This window comes from Spermophilus citellus (genome assembly GCF_964194105.1).
Source record: "Spermophilus citellus genome assembly, chromosome: 17".
In the NCBI taxonomy this organism is placed as follows: Eukaryota; Metazoa; Chordata; class Mammalia; order Rodentia; family Sciuridae; genus Spermophilus; species Spermophilus citellus.
The window spans coordinates 24,826,508-24,839,619 of record NC_138199.1 but is presented as its reverse complement, the minus strand read 5'-3'; the positions used below and the strand labels follow the sequence as shown (position 1 = coordinate 24,839,619).

Below are 13,112 nucleotides of genomic sequence, written 5' to 3'. Positions count from 1 at the left end.
TTCTGATGAAAGGATTATTGAACTTGAGCTTTCTTCTGGGGCCATGTGAATTGACCCCTGTATTGGTCTTGAAGTCTTTCCTTTGGGATGGGGTCAGCCTGCCCAGAAAAGGGGTTTTTGATCTTCTGCCTGGAGGGTAAGGATCTGGATGTGGGTGTCCCAAGAACTCAGTTGGGAGAGGGGGCTGAGGGTCTCATACTCAGCATTTAGTTCGCACACTTGCTCCCCTCTTTTGAGTATGGCACCTATACAACTGTGATTGGCCCCCACTAGTCTGGAGACTCTGGAGAATGAGCAAACTGACCTTCTCTTAGAGAGGCAGTTGTCCAGTTGTGTGAAGTAGGGCAAGGGACCTGGGGATCTGACTTCTCAGATATCATTAAACTCTTCCATTTTTAAGTTACTCTTTCCCACTTTCCTCAGACTTAGACATACCTTGTACCACTAGTTGTGTGCCTGTTTAAGTCAGAAGTGCAAATTATGTGTGTTCCTGGTTTCTCTATCACTGGCCTAGATTTTGGCATTCACAGGTCAGCTCAGTTAATTATCATTTTGTCCTTTGTCTTCCAGAACCATTGTTTTTCCTCCTCGTGTTTGAGTGTGTATATCTATCTCTGCTATTGTTTTCAGTGAGATTTTAAAAGGGAACAGTTTAACTACTACCCTCTTTAGCTATTTAGAGGCAATTAATTTGTCTTCAATGTCCCCAGTTCTGACACACTTCCTTAGATGTTATCTAAGCCCTTGTGCACAAAGTGGGGCCTAGAACCAGCAGTGTTGTCTCAACTGGGAGCTTTTGGGAATGCAGAAATGTGTCCTCACTCCACCAATTAAATCAGAGTCTACGTTTTAATAACATCTCCAGGAATTTGTATGGTCATTGTAGTTAGAGAAGTACTCTGGGTCTTATAATCATTAGATTTAGTTTCACCTAGAGTGGTGGGTGTGCAAAACAGGACATTTTCTTGCTTTTGACATGAATTTTCAATTTTATTTCTAAATAGCATTTCTGCCAGCCAGTTAGCGGACAAGGTAGAGGAGGCAGTTCTGGAACGTTTGAAACCCCTCTTGGTCAAGGCCCAGGTAATCTAGTTCATCTCCTCTGCTTGTCTTTGGAAGTTCTAGAATAAAAAGAGTTGCCACAGAGGTCATACTGACCCTTTGTTGGGTCAAGTGTCTCTTTAGCCTGAAGCTGCATTGCACAACACAGCCCTCTCTAGACACCTGCAGACCACTGCACACTATACTGGTATGTCCTGTGTTATGGGGAAGGGAAACAGATAGGGGAAGAAAGGAATGACTTGCTTTTGAGAGAAGTGAGATTTTAATTTGGGGAACAAGCTTTGATTGCAGTTTCCATTCCTAACCCCAAAAATTTATTTAGTTTTCTATTTCTACTCTAATGCTGTCCTCTCTCACCACAGCGATTTGGAATGCTTGGCTTTAGGAGAGGGAGAGTATGACACTTCTCTGCACAAACCAGTACTTTCCTGAAGATGAAATAATATGTAGCACCACCAAGAGGTTGTGCCATCCTCCCCTAAACAGTGAGCTAAATTCTACAGGTCCTGTAGACTCACTGTACAAATAGAAACCATATGTTTGGATGAATAGATGAAGCTTAAATAGGATGAATACCATCTGGGTCCCTGCACAGACCACTAAACTTCTGTGTTTTTAAGTTAAGGAATGTTAAATTATTATTCAAGTCCATGGAAACTTCAGGAGTAGTGAACTAATGGGCTCTTAGTGATGGAATCATCTAGCCTCCTCATTTTATCATTGAGGAAACCGTGGAACAGAGAAGTTGAATGATTTGCATAAAAGGACACAGCTACTGTGGCAGTGTTTACAAAGATGAGGGAGGAAAAAGCATGGTGAGCCAAGAGCAACACATGGCATTTATTTTCATGAAGACAAAGTACTTTAATTGCTGCAAAAAACCTAATACTGCTACAGCTAAAGTTATTCTGGTAACAGCATCCATTTGTATTAATATGAGTTGTAAGTTTTTATAATCCATGAATGTATTTGTCTGTTTTAATAGAGAGTTAATTCTTCTACGGAAGCAAATACTCATTTGAAGGATCGTCCATCATTTAACACAGCAGCAGTCCAGCCTGCAGAGCAGGTGCGTGTTGTGGTGTTCTGGTATTATTACATGATGATGTCTCCAGTCGAAGGAAAATGATATGCAGATTACTTTGCAAACACTACATTATCCTATTCAAGGAGGGTGAAATTATTTTTCGTATCTGGCATGTTAATTCTTACGTTGTATATTTAGCATTATGGCTTAGATCACCCTTGCAAACAGCACACAGACCTCTCAGGAGCCACAGGTTTTTGTCAGTGGCTCTTTCATCTCTCCTCCTGATGACAGAATGCGGGTGCATGTGGCCCTGAATGTTGATGGCTGTGGCAGAAGAATAGCTGCCCTCATTTCCTTTCATTCAGCTTTGTTGTGCTCATTGCTGGCCTAATTTCCTTTATACTTAGGGCCTAATATTTTTGTTAGGCAAGCATGTTTTGAGTGCCTAGCATGTGACCAGTGTCTAGTCTGGCAGAGAGAAAAAAAGTCTAGGAAAGAAATAAAAACAGTTGAGAAAAATAAAAAAACATCTTTGGGGGGAATGCTCCTTCCTTGCATAGGCTTAGAAAGTGCAAGTTGCATCCTTTTAATCTTTGCAGAGGTTGGAAAGATATTTATTGCTTCAGTTAACTCAGAATAAGTAAAGGGCAAGGCAAGTATAAAGACTTCAGAGTTAGAAGGAAGTTGAACTGACATCATCAGCCAATGACCTCAGGAACAGGAAGAAAGGTTTGGAGAAGATATCCATCCTATTCTAATTATTAAGCAATATTTTAGCTGCACCATATTTTCATAATCTTTGTGATCATAATTCTCTTGTACCACTATTGTATGACCAAATCTCGTGTGAGGTGAGACTCCTAAGACTGGTCATTACAAAATCATTTATGCTCTGGTTGGTGTTTTGTGCAGCATAGCCACTAAATGATTTTTCTCCTAGCAAAATAATGTGCTCATATCTAACTTAGGGAGGCAACTCTGTTCTGCATTTTTTTTTTCTCTGTACTGCATTTTAACTTGAAGGGAAAGTGTAGTGATTATAAATGCTGACAGTAGAATAGACATGTCTGAATATTGCTAGGAATGATCATCCTTGAACTATTCTGTAGGCATTAAATAATCTCCAATACAGTTTATTGAAAGAGAATATTTAGAATTCTGGGCTTTTTTTTTTTTTTTTTTTTTGGTGGTGCTGGGAATTGAATCTACTGAGGGCTAAATTTGGCTTTAGGAGAGGGAGAGTATGACACTTCTCTGCACAAACCAGTACTTTCCTGAAGATGAAATAATATGTAGCACCACCAAGAGGTTGTGCCATCCTCCCCTAAACAGTGAGCTAAATTCTACAGGTCCTGTAGACTCACTGTACAAATAGAAACCATCATGTTTGGATTTGATGTGCATGCGAGGCAAGCACTGTACCAACTGAGGTATATCCCCAAGCCTCCCCCCTTAAAATATTTTTTAATTTAGTTGTAGATGGAACACACAGTATCTTTATTTATTTTTATGTGGGGTTGAGGATTGAACCTAGTGTCTCACACATGCGAGGCAAGCACTTTACCATTGAGCTACACCCTCAGCACCCCCAGCTTTTTTTGTATTTTATTTAGAGACAGGATCTCGCTGAGTTGCTGAGTCTAGCTTTGAACTTGTGATCCTCCTGCCTCACACTTCTGAGCCTTTGGGATTACAGGCGTGCATCACCACACCCAGTGAATTCTGGGCTGTTATAAACAGCAGCAGCATTGCTAAGAGTTTTCCAGTTAGTACTATCAACAGTCAGTGTTTATAAATAACTGGACAAAAATAAACAAACAAATTCATGCAAGTTGTCATGATAAAAGTAGAATTTTCTTTTTACTATGTTAACTTATGAAGAGCTGTAGGACCTTAAACACAAATTCTCAGAGTAATTTTCTTTAAAATGGAGAAGACAGTTTGCTCCCTTTTACTTGTAAATAATAAGTAAAATTTAGCTCTCAGTAGATTTATCTATAAACCAGATGATCTCTATACCAGGAAAAAGCTCTTAAAAGGGGACCATGATAATATATTTCTCTTATAGCTACTGTTTTCATTAAACATGCGTATGAAATTTATTTTTATAAAATACATGAGGTTTTTGTTTTAGAATTTAAACTTGTAAATGCTTGTCATCAAAAATTCAAATTAGGAAAGAAAAAGTATAGTATGAAAAATAAAACTTCCGCACAGACAGATCATGTGCTTTTCTGTACCATGCTGCTTTCTTTATATTTTGTCACTCTTTCCATGATAGCACATTGAGATTTCCCTTATCTTTTTTTGGATGGAGGTGGCGGGGGGTAACAAAGATTGAACTCAGGGGCACTTGACCACTGAGCCACATCCCTAGCCCTATTTTGTATTCTCATTGAGTTGCTTAGCTCCTCGATAAGTTGCTGAGGCTGGCTTTGAACTCTTGATCCTCCTGCCTCTATCTCCTGAGCTGCTAGGATTACAAGCATGCACCACCACACCTGGCTGTCCTTATCTTTTTTAATAGAACATGGAGTTCTTGGTATTCCATTCTTTATAGATGGAAAATATTACATATACAACACACATGCACACACACACCACACCACACACATATATACCACACACACACATACACACACATGTACCACACACACATATCACACACACCTTAATGAACCATGTTTGTGTTGTTGGTTATTTCTAGTTATTGTTTTTTATTTTTTGTTGGTTTTTTTTTTTATAATTTTGTTGCATTTATTCCCCTGATTTTTGTTTTTTTAACTTTGATTAAAGTTGAGCATTTTTTCTTTAATATAGTTTCTTCTGTTAGAAGATTTTTTTTAAATGCTATAGCTGTAACCTTTTGCTGGGTGTCTTATTTCATGCCAAGCACTGTGCTAAGTGTCCCAATACCCAAGCTCTTCTGAAATCTTTCACCTCTGAAATACAAGATTATTATTTCCATAGAACAGATGAGAAGATTGAGACTCAGAGAGATTGAATAAACTTGTCCAAAGTTGCAAGCTGATGAGTGGGCTGCACCAAGCTTTAGTCCCAAGAGCGTCTCATTCTTTACCTAGCAGACATTCTTGCAAGACATATATTAGGATCAAGAGCAATATAATGCATGTAGAAATGCTTTGTACATGTTAAGGATACACGGTCAAGAAAGGCTGATGAAATGCTCCCAGATTACAACTACAGAATCTCAAGCAAAGATAAAGAATTCTGAACTTTGTGATGTTTTGAGTCTTTTATAGTATAAAACTATTGACCCAAAAGAAGGTACCATATTGTACACATTATTATTATATTCAGGAGAAGGTACCATATTGTACATTATTGTACAATGTATGTGTACATTATTATAATGTGTACAATATGATACCTTCTCCTGAATATAACAGAAGGAAGAGATTGTTCTACTAATGGGCAAAACATCTAAATTATCTAATTTACATGGACAATAATCTATTATTTGATTAATGCCATCATTTAAATAACTGATAAAAATTGTACTGATGTTAGTGCTTTTGATGTTTAGTGACTTAGAAGTTTTAACATAGAAACTCTACTAGTTTGATCATTATGCTTTTGGTTTATTATTATCAGCAATAATCTTTAAGTTTTTAATCACTTTTCTACCCTTCCCTTATTTTGTAGGCTACAGCTGTTAATTCTGAATCCATCAATATTCATCAGTTGGATTACTTTTTGGAAGATACTGCTCATGAGCTCTGGGCTATGACTCATGCTAAGATATTTGGTTCAGAAACCTCACCCACCTTGAGGGACAGCAAGGACATCCCAAATCTGGAGATCATGATGCTCCGAATGGAGGAAATGGAAGTAAGGTCTAGGGCTGCTGGTCTGGTTTGCTGCTTGTCCTCACCTCTTCCTCCTCATGCCTCTGGAGCTTAATAAGCCAGAGTCATGTGGTCCTTCTTTTAAGTCCCAGCTATATTGCCAACTAAGTGTATGACTTAGTTATGGTCAGTTACCCTGTCCAACGAATAGGGTGTTTAAGGATGAGAGGTATAAGGCGTTCAGCATATAGTCTGATGCATAACGCAGTAAGTGATAACTATTATTATCCTCTTAATATTAATGATTTGTGATTCCAGAAACACTGGGACCATAGACTTTTTCATCCATTAGCTTATAAGTACTATTCAGTTGTCTCTTCTGCTCTTCTGTAGTATGATCATATCAAATCACAGATAATTTTACCTTTAATTGCTGTACTACTACTTATGCTTTTCTCAAAAATTTAACCCATTCCCTGGATTATTCAGAGCAGGAAATTGAGATCCAGTAAGGGAATAAGTTGAGATCCAGTAAGGGAATAACAAAAAATTACAGGGAGAGCTTGGATGAGAATTCAGCTCTTCCTGGCAGCAAGTTCAGCATTTTCTTTTCATTGTACCATGATTAAATTTCAATTGACCTTTGCTGCCTAAAAGAAGCATTATAAGGAACACAATTTTTTGTTGATTTTTGAAAATTCTAAGATATATACTTTATTCTGATCTTGGAACTGATTTTCCCTTGTTGAGGATAACTTTCCAGACCTAAGCCATCCCAAACAATGGCCACTAGCTGCATGTGCCTAGAAATATTAAATAATTAAAATTAAAACGCACAACAAGTGCTCAATAGTTAGTAGCTACTGTATTAGACAGGGCACATAAGCAATGTTTCTGTCATCACAGCAAGTTTTAGTGGACAGTACTGGTCTAGATTGCAGTCATGTTAATCACCTTGTTTTATTTTACTTCACCTCATGAGCTAATCACTTCTTCACTTCATGAGCTAATCACTTCCTATCCTGGCAACCACCTGTTCCTGGCCCTGTGTCTGTATTAATCATGTCTGAAGAACTTTTCCATCCCTACTAGTTCTGTTTACAATGAAACTCATTTTTTCTCATAAATTAAACTTTTTTTTTTTTTTAAGAAATACCAGGAGACGGTTCGCCAAAGATATAATAAAATTGTATATGCCGATCCTCATTTATGGATTCAGGAAGTAGGAAATGGTAGGTATTCCCCCCACTCCTTCCCCCAACATTTTATTCTAAAAAGTTTCAAACACCCAGAAAAGCTTAGAAAAATTATACAGAGAATATTTGTGTACCCACCTTTGAGACTATAAAATGAACATTTTGCTGATTGTCTATCCATGTGTTTATCCCTCTGTCCATCAGTTCATCTTGTCTTTGCATTTCAGATGCATCTTCACATTTCAGTGTTGCCAGATATCAGTAGTTTATCCCTAATTTTGTAGCATATATATCATCAGCTAGAATTTAATATTTATTTATAGTCTTTTTCTTTTGTGATTTAATATTTAAATATAATAAAATGTATAGATCTTATTTGTCATTTGATGAGTCTTGACAAATGGGTACATGTTTGCTACCCAACCACTATCCAGACATAGCACACATCGTCATCTCAGGAAGTCCCCTCATGCCCTTCCCAGTCAGCTCCCCACCACCAGGCAACCACTGTGCTTTTTAAATCAGTTTTGACTTTTCTAGAATTTTATATAAATGTAATCATAGTATATACTCTTGTCTAGATTCCGTTCATTCAGCTTAGTGTTTTAAAGATTTATGTTGCTTATTCTCTTGTTGCCACTGGAGCAAATTGAAGTTTTTAACAAGTTTAATCCATAAATTTAGTGACTTAAAACAGGTTTATCCTCTTCTGGTTCTGGAAGTCAGAAGTCTAAAATGGGAGATGGGAGGGCTAATTCCTTCTGAAGGCTCCAGGGGAAGATCTTTTCCTTAAGTTTCTAAGACTGTTGGCATTCCTTCATCTGTGGCCTTTGTAGTGCAGCCTCTGTTTTCATTCCCACGTTGTCTTTTTTCTTCTGTAATCAGATCTTTCTCTATTTGTCTATTATAAGGACCCTTCTGGTCACATTTAAGGCTCCAGTAATCCAGGATTCTTTCCTCATCTCAAGATCTTTAGCTTGCTGGGTGTGGTGGCACAAAGATGTAATCCCAGTGGCTCAGGAGGCTGAGGTGGGAGGATTGCAAGTTCAAAGCTACCCTCAGCAATTTAGTGAGGCCCTAAGCAACTCATTGAGACCCTGTCTCAAAATAAAATACAAAAAAAAAAGGGCTGAGGATGTGGCTCAGAGATAAGTTCCCTTGGGTTCAATCCCTGGTGGTGGTGGTGGTGGGGGGGGTGTCTTCAGCCTAATTGAAGTCCTTTTGGCATAGAAGGTAACATTCACAGGTTCGGGATATCAGGTTGTAGATGTCTTGAGGGGCCTTATTCATCCTGCTACTCTATTGTATTCTCTTTATTGCTGAGTAGTATCCTGTGGTATGAAGGTACTACATCTGGTTTATGCATTTACCTGTGAATCTGCATTTGATTGCTTCCAGTTTGGAGTTATTAAGAGTAAATCTGCTGCTATTAGGAGTAAATCTGCTATGAATAAATGGGTAGTCTTTGTATGGACCATGAGTTTTTATTTTTCTTGGATAAATAACCTAAGAGTAGACTTGCCAAGTCATATGATAGGTGTATTTAACTTTATAAAAAACAGCCAGACTTTTGCCAAAGAGGCTGTACCATTTTACACTCTGTTAACCTTTTCATTTATACTGAGCTCCAGTTGATCCATGTCCTTGCCAGCATTTGGTATTTGTCAGTTTTTTAAATTGTAACCAATCTTGTAGGGGAATAGTGGTTTCTCATTGTGACTCTAATTTCATTTTCCCGATGAATAAATAAATACAGAACCTTTTCAAGGGATTATTGACCATTGGTATAGCATCCTTTGTGAAGTATCCAATTTTTTAAATTGTCTTTTTATTTTTGATTGTAGAAATTCTTGTGTTCTGGATACAAGCTCTTGTCAAATATGTTTTGTTTGTTTTTTAGTTTTTGTTTTTTAGTGTTTTGCTTTGTTTTTGGTGGTGCTGAGGATTGAACCCAGGGCCTTGTACATGCTGAGCAGCTACTCTACCACTGAGCTACATCCTCAGCTCTGTTTTTGTTTTTTAATTTAATAGCTTTAAAGAGGTATAATTCACATAAATGCACCCTTTTTAAAGTATACAATTCATTAGTTTTTAATATGTTCACAAAGTTGTACAAACCATCACTACTTTCTGAATTCCAGAACATTTTCATCACCTCCCAAAATCCCTGTATCTGTTAGTCCTCCCTCCCCATTCTCCCTCCCTCTGTCCTGGCAGTCACCTAGATATTTTGCAAATATTTTTCCCTGTAAGTGGTTTACCTGAGTATTTTCTCAAAGGCATTACATTTTTAATTTTGATAAAGTCTAACTTACTAATTTTTTTCTTCTGTGATTTTTGCTTTCTGTGGTCTGAGGAACCTTTTTCTATCTCTGAGGTTAGAAGATGTTCTCTTGTTTTCTTCTAGAAGCTTTTGGGTTTTATCTTTTATATTAAGGTCTGTGATCTTTGTTGGATAAAATTTGCCTGTGGTTTGAGGGTAGAAATCAAGGCTCATTTATTTTTTATCCCAGTGGATTGCTACTTGTTCCAGCACCATTTGTCACGAAGACGTTTGCTTTTCTCTTCCACTTTTTGGAATTCATACATACACATTTTGGCCTCAATTGCTAGGTTGCTATCACAATTTTGGCTGGGAAATGTTAATCAAATTCTCTTTGACTCACACTTGTCAGTTACTGCCTTACTCAGTGAAAGGAGGAGAATAAAATGTGGTTAAGTATTACCTTTAAAGGAATCTAAGTACTATTTGTCTACGCTTACTAAGAGACATAAAGGAAATTGGGTGTAAAAAAAGGTTTACAACAGCATATGTCATACATAATTATTTTAAAATATGTGTTTGGGGTATTGTCTTAAGAAAAAATAATTTCCATGTCATTTTTCCCCCTCTGTGTCAGTTTTGTTCTGACAGAAAGATGAGCCATCCAAACAAAATATTAAAGAATTCTTTTTGTTTTATGTAAATTTTAAGTACTGGTTTTTGTTGAAGTTATTCTCTCTTTCTAGCAGTCCTCCAGCCTCCGTTTGTATCATCGCATACCAATTCAGTGACCCTTCAAGACCCGGCTCATGTGACCTTACTTATAAAGTGATTTTCCTCATACAGGTTGAGCATCCCTAAGCCAAAAATCTGAAGTCCAAAATGCTGTCAAAGTTTTAAAGTTTTGAATTTTCAGATTAGGGAAAGCTTAACTGGTAAAGACTATACAGATATTCCAAAATCTCAAACGCTTCTCATCCCAAGCATTTAGGACAATGGACATTCAACCTCTATCTCTGTATTAGAACTGTGTTCCCTTCCTCCATTTATTGCTGATGAATTCACATAGCACATTCTAGCATGTTCTATCATGTGTTAGAACTGTTTGGTAAGGTGTCTTATCTCACCCAACTATGCTACCAATTTTTTGAGGCTGGAGCGTTTCTCAGGGTTTATCATGTTTCCCTTTTTGCCTTCTACTGTGCTAGCACAGCAAGACCTTTCTAATTATTATCTAGTCAATCAGTGGTCATTTTAGCTTCTTTTCAGGAAACAGAGTAAAGAGAAACGAAGGGCAATTTGTTTTACTTACGGTTGGCCCTTGGCCACTAAATTAGGTTGCATCATGTTGAAGACAGTCTTGGGAGGACTTCTTTTCAAGGATGATTTGAATTATCACTATCTAGGACTCTGCATAAAATCTATGTATGCATTGAAAAGGACCTCTTTAGAATAGTAAGAAATTAGTTTTTGCATACTTGTAATTCCAGAATTATGAAATTGTAAGAAGAATCCTGTTTTCAGTTTATTTTGTTCTGCTTGTTTGATGAAATGTATCACAGAACCAAATTTAAAGTGCTCTTTGGATTGTGCGATGTCTATACCTCTTATCCTCTCTGTGATCATTGGAAAATTGATTTAATAATCTAAATAGGGGCTGGGGATGTGGCTCAAGCGGTAGCGCGCTCGCCTGGCATGCGTGCGGCCCGGGTTCGATCCTCAGCACCACATACCAACAAAGATGTTGTGTCCGCCGAGAACTAAAAAATAAGAAATATTAAAAAATTCTCTCTCTCTCTCTCTCTCCCCTCTCTCACTCTCTCTTTAAAAAAAAAATAATCTAAATAATATTTTTCAAAAGCTGACTTGTTTAGTCTTTATGTTTTGACAGTAAGAAACCATAAGGATAAAAATGAGAGTCAGAGAAAGTTACTTCGAGCTGGGGATATGGCTCAAGCGGTAGCGTGCTCGCCTGGCATGCGTGCGGCCTGGGGTTTGATCCTCAGCACCACATACAAAGATGTTGTGTCTGCCAAATACTAAAAAATAAACATTAAAGTTCTCTCTCTCTCTCTCTCTCTTTTTCTCTCTCTCTCACTCTTTCTTTAAAAAAAAAAAAGAAAGTTACTTAACATACAGATGCTCTCTACCTAAGAAAAGGACAGATTTTCTTCCTATACTTGCAACACATTTAAAATTAGAAATAATCTTAAACGCAAAAGAGCTGTCAAGCCTGCAAGTTGTGGTTAATAAATTAATGTTTTGACTATCATCATGTAGATTTTTCTCCAGCATTGCCCAGAAACAAATTAGCTAATAAGTGTTCGAGTGTGAGTGGTTTTTTTTTTCCTTCCCTTCTTCTCCTTTAGTAATCAAAGCATTTAAAGGTTAAAAAACAACCGCTTCAGACTCCTTGAATGACTTACTGGGTCCTAATGGAACTTGCATAGCCTGGGGCCCCCCACACATCTTGTCAAGAAGTCTTCCTCAGGGGCTGGGGATGTGGCTCAAGTGGTAGCGTGCTAGCCTGGCATGCTTGTGGCCCGGGTTCGATCCTCAGCACCACATACAAAGATGTTGTGTCTGCCGAAAAACTAAAAAATAAATGTTAAAAAAAAAATTTTTTAATAAATAAATAGGGGCTGGGGATGTGGCTCAAGCGGTAGCGCGCTCACCTCGATCCTCAGCACCACATACAAACAAAGATGTTGTGTCCGCCGAGAACTAAAAAATAAATATTAAAAATTCTCTCTCTCTCTCTCACTCTCTCTCCTCTCTCACTCTCTCTTTAAAAAAAAAATAAAAATAAAAATAAATAAATTTATAAATTTATATGTTGTTTAGAAAATGCCCTTCATTTCCATGAGGAGGTCCCCTCTCCCAGGCAAACTGCTGTTCTGAGCATTTAAAAAAAAAAAAAGAAGTCTTCCTCAGAGCTGCCAGAGATTTCTGAAGGAGCTTAATATTTCTTAAGACTGATTTTTTTCATCTGTTTCTCTGTAACTTTTAAAATTTGCCTTTGCATGTAAAATGAGCATTCTTTCCCTTTGCATGCTCTCTGTGCCCTTTATGCTTAAGAGAAGTGATGTGACATCCTCACAGGTTATTGGCACTAGGATGGCTCTAATATGGACATCAACTTTTCCTTACATGCCGTCATTTTATGCTTCTCCTTTTCTAGATCAGAAAATCCCAACAGTAAGTGAAAGTCCTCTGTCTCCCCATCCAATCAGGATCACAAAGACAGAAGCTCGCAAGGATCCAGCTGTGAACATCGTGTTAGAAAAGCCCTGCAATGGCAAGTAAGTGCCAGGACGCTGTTAGTCTCCGTGGTGGTCGGCTGCCTTTGACGTCATTAAAGTTCAAGTTTCTTCAATTCCCACTTGACAAAGAAGGTTTTTTTGGTGGGGGAGGTGGGGAGGATGGTAAGCAGGGATTGAACCACTAAGCCACATCCCCAGCCCAAATTTGTATTTTATTTAGAGACAGGGTCTCGCTGATTTGCTTAGCACCTCGCTGTTGCTGAGGCTGGCTTTGAACTCACAGTCATCCTGTCTCAGCCTCTGGAGCTGCTGGGATTATAGGCGTGTGCCACCACGCCCAGCAACAAAGAAGTTCTTTTGAGCAAGATCTTGCAAACTCCAAGATGACTAAGTAAAACAGCATGGTTATAGAAAGGCCATTGAGCATGTTGTATCTTGAGCCCTTCAGCACACCGTAACATGCATCTGGTTTTTCATGTTGAGAGCATT

At 38.0% G+C, this 13,112-nt stretch overlaps 1 protein-coding gene across 7 annotated transcripts in view; it reads left to right on the top strand.

The window, feature by feature from the left end:
• The window catches only part of KIAA0753, a 67,008-nt gene that overhangs the window by 44,117 nt on the left and 9,779 nt on the right, over nucleotides 1-13,112 (top strand). For all 7 annotated transcript variants that reach the window (XM_081272060.1, XM_081272063.1, XM_081272058.1 and 4 more), the window contains 5 exons: nucleotides 1,005-1,083; nucleotides 2,048-2,131; nucleotides 5,759-5,944; nucleotides 7,052-7,133; nucleotides 12,542-12,662. In XM_081272060.1, coding sequence (XP_081128186.1) covers nucleotides 1,005-1,083; nucleotides 2,048-2,131; nucleotides 5,759-5,944; nucleotides 7,052-7,133; nucleotides 12,542-12,662 — 552 coding nt within the window. The remainder of the gene's footprint in view (nucleotides 1-1,004; nucleotides 1,084-2,047; nucleotides 2,132-5,758; nucleotides 5,945-7,051; nucleotides 7,134-12,541; nucleotides 12,663-13,112) is intronic.